General features: G+C 49.6%; 4 protein-coding genes across 4 annotated transcripts; 2 read left to right on the forward strand and 2 right to left on the reverse strand.

Annotated features, from left to right (window-relative positions):
* Nucleotides 1–439: 439 nt before the first annotated feature.
* On the reverse strand, nucleotides 440–1,761 carry BJY04DRAFT_70142 (copper chaperone CCS1). The gene is made up of 4 exons (XM_073720894.1): nucleotides 1,678–1,761; nucleotides 1,554–1,626; nucleotides 1,362–1,496; nucleotides 440–1,303 (listed from the first exon to the last, which is right to left on the reverse strand). Exons 1-4 carry the CDS (start codon nucleotides 1,693–1,695, stop codon nucleotides 786–788), a joined length of 744 nt encoding a protein of 247 aa, XP_073570517.1. The 5' UTR covers nucleotides 1,696–1,761; the 3' UTR covers nucleotides 440–785.
* Nucleotides 1,749–3,563, forward strand: BJY04DRAFT_190687 (kinase-like domain-containing protein). The gene is made up of 3 exons (XM_073711537.1): nucleotides 1,749–2,457; nucleotides 2,582–2,996; nucleotides 3,043–3,563. The coding sequence occupies exons 1-3, from the start codon at nucleotides 1,916–1,918 to the stop codon at nucleotides 3,475–3,477; spliced, it is 1,392 nt and encodes a 463-aa protein (XP_073570518.1). The 5' UTR covers nucleotides 1,749–1,915; the 3' UTR covers nucleotides 3,478–3,563.
* Nucleotides 3,564–4,432: 869 nt separating this feature from the next.
* BJY04DRAFT_228118 (uncharacterized protein) lies at nucleotides 4,433–9,994 on the forward strand (the record flags this gene model as incomplete). The annotated part of the gene is made up of 7 exons (XM_073718768.1): nucleotides 4,433–5,392; nucleotides 5,474–5,776; nucleotides 5,861–7,180; nucleotides 7,256–8,384; nucleotides 8,415–8,463; nucleotides 8,503–9,277; nucleotides 9,318–9,994. 7 exons carry the CDS (start codon nucleotides 4,433–4,435, stop codon nucleotides 9,690–9,692), a joined length of 4,911 nt encoding a protein of 1,636 aa, XP_073570519.1. The 3' UTR covers nucleotides 9,693–9,994.
* A 235-nt stretch (nucleotides 9,995–10,229) lies between these two features.
* On the reverse strand, nucleotides 10,230–11,306 carry BJY04DRAFT_218863 (Fructosamine kinase-domain-containing protein; the record flags this gene model as incomplete). The annotated part of the gene is made up of 4 exons (XM_073716399.1): nucleotides 10,230–10,356; nucleotides 10,412–10,811; nucleotides 10,872–11,050; nucleotides 11,095–11,306. The coding sequence occupies 4 exons, from the start codon at nucleotides 11,304–11,306 to the stop codon at nucleotides 10,230–10,232; spliced, it is 918 nt and encodes a 305-aa protein (XP_073570520.1).
* Nucleotides 11,307–11,358: the final 52 nt, after the last annotated feature.

Raw genomic sequence — 11,358 nt, forward strand, 5'->3', positions numbered from 1 at the left:
TGAGTGGAGGAGGAGGAGAGAAAAGTGGGAGGAGGACCGAGGGGAGGTGAAGAGGCGCCCAGGAGGCCTCGACTTGTCAGATGCAATCATCATTGGTGATAATCAGATGGAGCTGCAGGGGAATTCATCACAGTGCAGACGTTGATCCTTGGCTCGTATTCTAATCCCCTTGATAGTCGAATTCTTGTTGATATACAGACCCTGGTTATAGTGAGGCGAGGCCCGACCCGAGCTGTCCCAGACATGACTTGTCCATAATCTGATTGTTGCTGAAACCCAGAGTTCAAGACACATCCATGGAAACTTAGAAAGAGGTCACTACTCCGTCGAAGAATGTCAAGAAGAAGAAAGCATCTTATTGGTCCAAATCAGAATATGTGACAGAAACTAAGTTTCTAGCGTCCCCGCCACGGCGCTTCTGCGCGATCTCCCTAAGGCTGGATTCCGCCGTGATAGGCTTCACTTTCACGCTGCAGCCATGCTCTGTGCTCTGATTGACCCCTGCCGCTTTTCTGGAGAAGAGGGGTCTTCGCACTCTCTTGTCACTTTCTTATCATTCCACACCGTCTCTCGAGACTGCATTGCCATCAGTCATGTGAGCCATCCTTCTTAAGAACGTCAAAGAACCGCCTGTCGAACCTCTGATAAATATAGCATCGACTGACTCGGTCAATACTTGTCCGGAGAAATCTCGTCTATCGTTCATTATACATTGACATCATCGTCTAGTTCATCAAAAACACAATACTAATGCAAGGACGAGCCCCTTGTAGGTTTCAACCCGATCAAACCATACCTTGAGCCACCTGCTCCTGGCGCTCCTGCCACACATTCTTGCCCGAACAGGAGCACACCATCTTATCGTTATCCCACACCCCGGCGCTTCGAGCGATCACCCCAACCAAAGTATTGGAATCCTCGCGTCGAAACGGCCCTTCCGTCCCCTTGGACACCACCATACTGCGCCCAATCAACTCCCAGATAGCCACCGGTCGGTCCAGAAACACATTGCCTCGCCCCTTCGCATCTACTTCCACACTCCCGAATATCCCACGAGGCTCCTTGTGTGCATTGGCGCCCTGGAGTTTCGCCTTTACCGCCTCCCAGATGCCGCCCGTCGACTCCGCCCCTTGGGAGATGTCTCCTGCCTCACGGATTGTCGCCCAGTACTGCCCTGGCGCCAGCCCGTTGATCGTGAGATCGACCAGCGTCATCTGGGATGATACCTGGACCATGCGCGCCAGCCCTCGGATCTTATTGGAAACCGTAGTCGAGTGTGTTTCGAGGATGCAGACCGCGGAACCTATCAACGCCGGTTTAGCTGAGATCAAACAGCATAGCCATGTAGAGGGTAAGCATACTGTTGGATGTACCGCTGCCTCGTAGAATCGCATCCCGACCGGTGCCTTGGATCGCCGCAACTATAGAACTCGGAGGCGCCGTGCCTTCGATAAATACGAGTTGATCTTTGAGGTTCGCTTCGATCTTGTTGATGCCTGGAAGAGAAGTCCCTCGTTTCAGCTTGGATTCACCATCTAAGATCTGACTCATACCTTCGACCTTGCCCAATGCCTGTGAGATATCCTTCACGCAGCCATCGCAGCTCATCGGCACCGCAAATGTTGTCTGCAACGGTCAGCCCAATTGTCGGTTCCAGCACGGGAGAAGCTCTCATACTTGAAAAGGATCAATCATGGTGTATTTCGGTTCCAGTAGTAATACAAAAGAGAAAGTAAGAATGCACAGAGAGCAGTTGAGATGGAAAGTAGTAATGCGGGACAGCGGGGTGATTTGAAATCACGCGATCCGCCTGAATCCTCAGGCCACAAGCTTCCCCGGCCCGATAGCGTCATGGCTCCAAATTCCGCCCGACCTCGATACTCTCATTCAACACGCGCAGCTCGACTTTGGCGCAATGTCGAGCTCCAAATCTAGATGGGCCGATGAAGACCCCGAGGCAGAAGCCATTGCTGCCCAACAAAAACGAGAAAAGGAGGAGAAGCGACGAGCAAAGGCGGAAAAACAACGACTCGAGGAGCAAGCAAAGGCTCAAGCTGTGCAGGCTCAATCTAACACTGCACCTAATGGCGACGATGCGCCTCCGAAGAAACGCCGCCGTCTCTCAAACGAACAATCGCAAGCGACCTCTGATATTGAACCGCAAGCGAAACCGGCAAAGTCGAACTTGCTGGAGTTTCCCACGACGGAATGGGGACCGTGTCGACACGTCGACAACTTCGAGCGCTTGAACCATATTGAAGAGGGCTCGTACGGCTGGGTCAGCAGAGCGAAGGAGATTACAACTGGGGAGGTGGTCGCGCTGAAGAAGCTTAAGTTGGATAACTCCCCAGACGGCTTTCCTGTCACTGGTCTCCGCGAGATCCAGACCCTCCTGGAAGCCCGCCATAACAATGTCGTTTATCTGCGCGAAGTCGTCATGGGGAACAAAATGAACGAGTAAGCCTACCCTTATTTCTGCCAGAATATGCCTCTGCGCGAAATTCCCTCTACCCTGAAAAGTTCCAGATACAGGAGGTTAATCATGCACAAATGGGGGCATCCCCTACCCCACGTTTTATAGAGTTTACCTCGTTATGGATTTCCTCGAACACGATCTCAAGACCCTTCTTGACGAAATGCGCGAACCATTTCTCCCTTCTGAGATCAAGACTATTCTCATGCAATTCGTCTCCGGCCTCGACTTCCTCCACTCGCAATGGATCATGCACCGCGACCTGAAGACATCGAACCTCCTCATGAACAACCGCGGCGAGCTCAAGATTGCAGACTTTGGAATGGCGCGGTACTATGGCGACCCACCCCCAAAGTTGACACAACTGGTTGTGACGCTGTGGTACCGGTCTCCGGAACTTCTGCTCGGTGCTGAATCCTACGGCCCGGAGATTGATATGTGGAGTGTTGGTTGTATTTTCGGAGAACTTCTAACCAAGGAGCCTCTACTCCAGGGAAAGAATGAAGTTGACCAAGTGTCAAAGGTGTGTTCCCTCTTGTACAGTCGCAATCGTCTTCTAACATGACTAGATATTCGCGCTAACCGGCCCCCCGACACCTCAAATATGGCCTGGTTTCCGCTCGCTGCCAAACGCAAAGTCTCTCCGTCTTCCGCCAACATCTTCATCATCCACCGTACTCCCCCGCTCGAAATTCCCCTTCCTCACAAACGCCGGCCTGCAGCTTCTCTCGTCACTTCTAGCTCTCAACCCGGCTTCACGTCCCACCGCTACAGAATGTCTCAAACATCCTTATTTCCGCGAAGACCCACGGCCCAAGCCGAAAGAGATGTTCCCAACCTTCCCATCCAAAGCCGGCATGGAGAAGAGAAGGCGCCATCTGACACCCGAAGCGCCGAAGCGGGGGCAGGAGGCGCCAAAACTGGACTTTGCTAGTGTTTTTGGTGGTCAAAGTAGTGGTGACACAGGGGAGGCCGGGGCTGGATTTACGTTGCGTCTAGGCTAGTGGTTTAGATTGACACACTTCTTGATATATGATAGCCCTAAATAATATACCGTAGATCCTGATATACCTGCCATCTCATATCCACTTAGATTGACAGCTATCTAGCTAAGCCTAATCTCAATCGTGATAGCATATTGGTCTTGGCACTCGAATGAGCCTGCTCGTTTGAACCTTTATGAGTATAATTATACTCCCTTGCACCAGAAATTTACCATCAGAGAAGCACATATGACCAAAGCGCCTGGAGAATAGGGCTTTCCGTCCGTTTAGCCAACTTGAGTCACCATTATTAACGCAGATACAAGTGCAACCAGCCCTGAGTGCCTCGTCAGGAGTGAGAGACACTAAGCCTACCCGATTATCAGCCTCAAGTTCTGGACTTCCCGTGATGTCGAAGGTCCATAACCTAAGAATGTTACAACATGCCTCATGCGAAGAAGTGCGGTGACCCATCGGGTCTAGGCTGACGTTTTGCGTCCTGACAGTATCGTTGGTGGAAGACAGCCTTGCCTAGATGGGTTTTGCTTGACAAGCGGGCTTCATTGACCGGACGGCTGAGAGATAGACTACTAGTGGGGGTCATATTAAGGTTCTTGACTATGACTCTTAAGCCCCAAATATTGATACTATAGTTTCATTCCCGTCACCTCCGAGATAAAACACTGCCCAGTTCCCATCTGGTTGATAATAGCAGGACCGGAACTGACGTGGTCGGTGAGGGGTTATAACCAATCAGTATAGTGATGATGGATTCTCGATGAGCATAACATGCACGAATATTTCAGAGTGCGTCCACTGGCCAGAGGAAGACCCAGTACTCGGGTTTTGATGAACAAGCAGAGGCAAGTCGGGACGAGAAGTTTGCTCGAAGGGGGCCCGGTTTACTGCTCATCCTGTTCACACCAATATTTCCACTCTAGCCAACTCCTCTTGGGGGATTTCAACTAGTTGCAAAATGCCTCTTACAGCCCACATCAAGAAATGGAAGAGTTCGTTTCATGCAAGAAGGAATCCGGATCCCAATGCTCCCCACAGTACAAGCCGCCCGTCATCCCCAGCGCCGCGAAGCGATGAGACATCGGCCTCTGGTGCTATTTCTTCGAAAGCTTCTGATCCGGTCCCTCTAAAGCTTGCGGGGCTTTGGAAGGAAGCTTACGAGGACCTTCAAGTCAAGAACCCAGACCTACTTGATCGTTACGAAAACATCCTCCTGTCACAGGACGGCTTGCCAAGCGATGACCATGTATGCAGTACCGATGTTGATCCCCGAATTGTCTCCCTTGTAAACAGGCGCCTTGACGCGATCAAATGCTCTCGACTCAAGATCCGCATCAGAGGAAGGGAAATCGAGGTTAGAGAGCAGATTAGTCGCCTTGTCAACGGCATTGTCTCAGCAAAAGATGTCATCGCTTCCGCAGTAAACACAGAGCCGCATGCCTCGGTGGCATGGGCGGGACTTATGCTGCTATTGGATCCTCTTGCCAGATCGTTCCAACAAGAAGAAGAAGCCCTGGATGGGCTTCAAGCCGTGTCAGATCTCATGGTCCGGTACACGTTCCTCGAACAGAATCAAACCAGAATCTACTCAAGTCAGCATTGCAATCAGGTCGGCTCAGGTCAGCATCTTGCGGAATTGATTAGGTCTAAGACCGTTGACCTATATGCTGCTATGTTATTATACAGCATGTCTCTGGTCACGCATTTCTTCCATGCAGGACTTACCCGGTTCTTTCAGGGCTGGGCAAACCCCGATAATTGGAGTGAACTGCTCGAATCTATCAAGGACATAGATACGGCAATTCGTGATCATTGGAAAGTCTTCGCAGAGAATGACATTCAAAAGGTGGTCAGCGACCTTGAACACCTACAGCTGACAGTGTATGATTCCTTCGGTAGATTAAAAGAGAAATTCGAGGTGAGCATCTTTGTTCCATATAATTCTCATCAAATACGGAATTAGAACCGAGGTAATTCTAACACAATGTTTTCACTAAAGGAGTCCCAACAAAGAGAACTTCTCGACAAGCTTCCGTTTGAATCAGGTGCAAGGTTTGACTCATTCGAAGATCGAGATAGGACAGAATGCCTGGAAGGCACCTGTACAGGAATCCTCAATCAGATCCAAACCTGGGCTGAATCTCCAGATGACCATCAAATTTACTGGCTGAGAGGCATGGCAGGAACAGGGAGGTCTACGATCTCACGTACCTTCGCCGATGCCTGCCAGCCTCAAAAGGTTCATCATCTTTTTCTTGGAGCCAGTTTCTTCTTCGACAGAGCCAAGTCTGGACGCAATAGTGTCGAAAGGCTCTTTCCGTCACTTTGTAACGAACTCGCACATTCCTTTCCAGAGTCCCGAGACAAAATATGCCAAGCAATCTAGGAAAATCATCTCATCGGTACCCAGAGCCTTCACAATCAATGGAATAAACTGATTTTAGAGCCACTCCTAGCTCTGGAACAAGAGATTCTCCTGCCAGTGACGCTGGTATTGCTGGTGGATGCGCTGGATGAGGCAGTTTCAGATGACCCCAAGGAGTCCTCAAAATCTTCCGATGATGTGAAACAAGTCCTAAAGCTGCTGTCCACAGCCAAAGAGTTGCAAAACATTCGCTTGAAAATTTTTATCACCAGCAGACCAGAGATCTATTCCCAATTCCGACATGGGGTGCCAGAGCAGATCTATGTCCGTGAACATGAGCTGCGAAAGATCTCAGTGGTGTTGGACGCGACTGAAACGCTTTCCAAAGACGACATCACTTTGTACTTGGAGCACAACATTCATCAACTTGCACTCCAGAAACCATCTGACTATCTCGAGTCTACAGCAGAAACTGCGGCATGGCTTAGTGAGCATGAAGCAAGGCAGATTGTTCGGACCCTCGCAGATAAGAGCGATGGTCTCTTCATCTATGCAGCAACAGCATGCCGCTTCTTAGATGGTGTTAGCTGTGACCTGAATGATTTAAAAGAACGCGTGCAGTTGCTGTCCGGTGATGGCATCGAGGAAGAGTCTCCCCAGGACAATTTGGACCGAACCTACAGCCAGATTCTGAGATACTGCGTCACCTACAGTCACAGGAAGACAAAGGCCGAGAAAGCCAAGTTCTACGAGATTTACCAGCGAATAGTCAGGGCGGTTGTCCTACTTGCGGAACCGCTTTCGACGAAGACACTTGAGCTACTGTTGAACCTGTCTGAGTGGGGGGCAAAAAAAGCGCGAAGCCTCTTGAGTAGTCTGAGCTATGTTCTCTCTACTGGAGATAACTTTACGTCCAAGATTTTGTTGCTACATACATCCTTTCGAGACTTTCTACTCGGACAGCCTGCGAGGAGATGCCTGTACGACGAATTCTGCATTCACCCAGAGGAGGTCCACACAGCTCTTTTCCAGAGCTGCCTGACGGCTTTATCGAATACGCTGAAGCAAGACATCTGCTGTCTTGATGACCCATCTGCTTTAGTCCGACATGTCGACCCATTGGTTTTGAAGAAAAGCGTTCCAAGCCATGTATGGTACGCCTCTCGTTACTGGTTACATCATTTCCTCGCAGCGGGCCTTGAGCCATTTGACAACAGTCATTTGTATGAATTTCTCAAAACTTACTTCCTGTATTGGCTTGAGGTCTTGAGTCTCGGTCAAATGATACCAGCCGCGACTCTCAGTTTGATAAAGCTGAGCGATTATCTTAATTTACTCCCGGTAAGTACGTGAAAGATAATGTCCGCCAAATCATGGAAGTTTTGAAAAAGTCCTAACATGCACGCTTTGATCCAGCGCGACGGAAGAGCCGAGCTTCAAGATATGGTATTAGACATGAAAAGGTTCCTGCTCACCTTCAAACTGGAAATTGAGAAAGCGCCTCTCCAAATCTGTCACTCAGCGCTGGTTTTCTCACCGGAACTGAGCTTCTGCCGAAGGAACTTTCATGACTTGATTCCAAAGTCGCTCTCCAGATTGCCGAGAATGAAGCAAGACTGGGGCCTTCAACTACAAGCGCTCGATAGCCCTCAAGGTATTAAGAAACTTGTTGTATCTCCAGATGGAAAGATTGTCATAGCCCTGAGTGCACACCTGGACTTCAGGCATATTTACATCTGGGATGTTCTTACGGGAACACAGCTTAACACCATCATAACGCCGCCATATGGGGGGATGAATTTAATTGCAATTTTACCGGGCAACAAGCGCATTTTATCCTATCGGTATCGTGAAGGTGGTGTCAAGATATGGGATATAGAATCAGGAGTACTAATCAAGCAAGTTACTCTAGGAGATGATAGCATTCCTGACTCTATTGCGTATACACGGTCGTCCCGTTTTTCGTTCTCGGACAGTGGGGGCTGTTTAGGGATTTTGCACCCCAGCGAAATGAAAGTTGCTTTCATATGTGGGGATCAGGGGCTCCTAGGAGAACTTGAGACTCAGGAAGCCGTGTACATCATGAGATGGTCTGCGGATGGGTCTATCATAGCACTTGCTCTTACCGGTGGCACCATTCAATTTTATGATGCGCGCGAGTCTGTACACCACCCAGAGCTGTGCCCAGGGTATGGCGTTGGAAGAGGCCTCAACATTACGTTTACACCAGACGGCAACCTTCTAACCGTGACTCTACTGGATGATTCTGTCCTTATGCGACTCTGGGACTGGAAGAAGAGAAGCTTGGTGTGGGAGATTTCTGATGCCTCGCCAGAGTGGAAAGACCCGATCGACGTTGTGGAAGGATCAATTCTGGTTTTGCAACGCACAAGGTTTATACTATCTAGGCACCGTTCTCCAGACCTCCGGATATGGGATTGCCAAACAGCGGCGCGCCCGCGCCTAAGAAAATTCGCCGCAGGTGCATTCGAAATCTCACCAAATGGGGAACTTTTGGCCTTTGCGAAGGCTTCGGCTTATCCCGGTAGCGTTGAGATTGTGGACTTGATGACAGGAAACGTCATCGCGAGTTTGAGAGATCCTAGACCATTGCTAGAATTCAAGTTCACACCAGACGGCCGAACTCTTCTGGTATATACTAGAACAGAGAAAGGGATTTTTGTTTGGGATTTGAGTTCAGGTTCAACCCTAGAGCCATCCGGAGATCATTTAGATCCCATCAAGCGTGTTATTCTTTCAGCGGACGAGCAATTCGCACTATCATATGATGGGCGGCAGGTTGGGCATTGGGATGTCCAAAATGGCTCTCTTATACAGATGGTGGACAAAAGGGAAACGTGGGACCTCGCTGGGATGGTGGGACGAGCTTTGTCTCCTGAATTCAAAGGATCACTTCTCACGCAGCCGGTGACCAACATCTCAGCAAACCTTGATACGCATACCCATGAGCTTCTCGATCGACTTGTCCATGCCCTTTTTGACGTGTCATGGGCGGCGCTAAGCTCGAATGGCAGATTTATCGGTTCACAAATGCCCCTGACAAAGGAAAAGGCAACAGTTGGAACTGGTCATTGTGTCAAGGTCTTGTATATAATGACCGGCAAGGTGGTGTATCATACCAACTGCAGAGACAACATGCAGCATGAAACTCATTATTTGTCTTTCTCCCCAGACAGTGGGCTTCTGGCAATCTGTACATCATATCTTGAAGGTCCGCTAGGCTTGCGGACAGAAATCTGGGATGTGAATACTTGGTGCTTACTTCTTGACCAGACTTCGATGTCTGACCGCGGAACGTGTAGAAAGGAGAAGCCTATGTGGTCGGCAGATGGGACAAAAGTGGCATTCCACTACCAACCCGATTTTGATCCTGGCACCACCTCGCTCTTTCTCTGCGACTTAACGAAGAGAAACTCGGTAACCCTTTCTTTTCCGGGGACATTCCGACGGCAATCAGGCGGCTGTTATAAACAGGAATTCTCATTATGAGGGAGGCTTTTCTCTGTGGACGTTAACCGGGGGCAAAATGTTACAAACTGGCGAGACGAGACGGATCGATGATTCTTATTATTGCTACTTTGACAGTGACAGCACTATTGTCACTGGCCACAGTCGGATTCATGTTCAATCATTTGAACCCAACTGGGACTCGAGTGGCAACCAGCATGTGCTGATAGAGAATGGATGGGTGGTCAGTGGGCGAAGCAAAGTTCTGATTCCATCCCAGCATCGACCAAGTAGTCTGGTTGTCACCAAGAATAATGTTCTGATCATGGGACATTATACAGGTAGATTGACCTTTTGGGAGTTTGCAAACAATCCTGCGAGTTGAGGACTTTTGATGATGTTCTTTATTCTTTTTTTTCTTCTTCTTTTTTTGGCCACCTGTGTTTGTGTGAATGTTTCTATCAGATGGGTCCAGCTACTAGCTAACTAGCTCTTCTTAAAAGCTTCCACAGCGGGCCTTGAGGATATACTGTAGACAATGAACGAGGTGACCAAAGCGATACAAACCACATGAGAATGGTAAGGCAACACCTCGCCCGCTAACAGTTGCAGTGGAAATGTGGCTGTCTATGGCCTCGACGGTGGTCATTTCAGCATTGTAGGCTCCGGTCGATCTCCACTCTGCCCCTTCACTGGCCCTCAATTTCTTGTAGATTCCAGTTGCTATAAGTTCAATAAAAGTGCAATATAAATTCTCATTTTTGGACTCTAGAGACCGGTTCGTGGGCTGCACTAGTGGAGAATGTAGCAGTAATTCGGCCAGAATGAGTTCCAGATTGAAGCAGTAACTTGCCAAAGAAGAAAACAGATGATATAACCATCCCAAGTCCAGTACCAACTCAAGAGGGGATGGTTTGATATCTTAAGCTCTAGTATGGTCTCGTTCGTCTGATAGTCTCGCTCGATCCGATTCCACAAGCCTCTGAGGTCCACGCCCTTCCTCAAAGGGCGCAGATTTATCAACCAGATAATACAGGTCATCGTAAGCCCTGTGTTATTAGTTAGCATGGAAGGGGACAGAAGGAATCCAACGAAAAAACCCACGTCTGACGAACAGCCGCCCCCTGGCTCTTATGGTTGACCGAGTAAATCACATTATAGTATACCGAGTACATGCGATTCCTGTCATCCCATTCCTGCCGCGGCTCACTCGGCGCAAAATGGCGTAGATAAGTGAGTGTGTACACTTTGTTGTGGATCTTGTTGTAGGTGCATCGCCAGTTGCCGGTCTCCATCTCATTGTGTGCGTAGAATGCCGCAGACTCGAAGATATGGATCCGGCCTGTTTCGAGTGAGGTCCCCGTGTTTCCCTCCCATAGGTCGGCGTGTATCAGGCAAGGCTTTACCCTGCGTCCTTCGGCTTCCAGCGCGCCAATCAGTCGAGGGATAACCAGTTCCAAAGCCCTCTCAGCGAGAATATTCAGGTCCTCCCAGACTCCATTGACTATAGCATCCTAGGCTAGAACATGCCTGAAGAGTTTGGAGAAGAAGACAGTCCAGCTACGCTCCCATGAGACATCCTGGGGTGTAATTCCCTGGCAGGTTGTTGCATGGAAGCCGAACATTCCGGTGGGGGAGACACTGTCCCGGTGCAAGCGGGCGAGCTTGGTGCATAGTTGATTGGGTTCTGGAACTCTGCCGCTCATGTTGATGAACTCGGAGAGAAAGAAATATGTTTTCCGTCTGCTTGGTCGAATTCGCCCCAGCTATGGGGTTTTGGTACGAACTCTGGCATTGTTTTGTACAGTTCGCCCTGGGCGTTGAATTCTCCTTCCACCATCAACCGCCCGTTGTCGCCGTTGGCGCACTTGAGGAAATACAGTTTGTCAGTCCCGTCTGGATCCTGCTGCAGAGGCGCGCTGTGGTGGTCCATTCTGAGGTGCCGAAGGGACTTGCAGAGATGATCTGCGAACCCCGGGGGGGAATTGGCTGGCGACATTTTTGTCAACAGGGAAGTCGAGAGTGAGTGTACCAGTGCTTGCTACTTTCGA

The sequence above is a fragment of the Aspergillus karnatakaensis genome (assembly GCF_047715665.1).
Source record: "Aspergillus karnatakaensis strain CBS 102800 unplaced genomic scaffold BJY04scaffold_28, whole genome shotgun sequence".
NCBI lineage: Eukaryota > Fungi > Ascomycota > Eurotiomycetes > Eurotiales > Aspergillaceae > Aspergillus > Aspergillus karnatakaensis.

Excerpts from the sequence above, each read along its gene's own strand:
- BJY04DRAFT_70142 (XM_073720894.1), bottom strand. Across the intron at positions 1,497-1,553 it reads GGCATTGGGCAAGGTCGAAG|GCATCAACAAGATCGAAGCG; the intron begins GTATGAGTCAGA and ends CTTCTCTTCCAG. Across the intron at positions 1,304-1,361 it reads AGGCAGCGGTACATCCAACA|GTTCCGCGGTCTGCATCCTC; the intron begins GTATGCTTACCC and ends CGGCGTTGATAG.
- BJY04DRAFT_190687 (XM_073711537.1), top strand. The coding sequence starts at position 1,916 with ATGTCGAGCTCCAAATCTAGATGGGCCGATGAAGACCCCGAGGCAGAA. Across the intron at positions 2,458-2,581 it reads ATGGGGAACAAAATGAACGA|AGTTTACCTCGTTATGGATT; the intron begins GTAAGCCTACCC and ends CACGTTTTATAG. Across the intron at positions 2,997-3,042 it reads AAGTTGACCAAGTGTCAAAG|ATATTCGCGCTAACCGGCCC; the intron begins GTGTGTTCCCTC and ends TAACATGACTAG.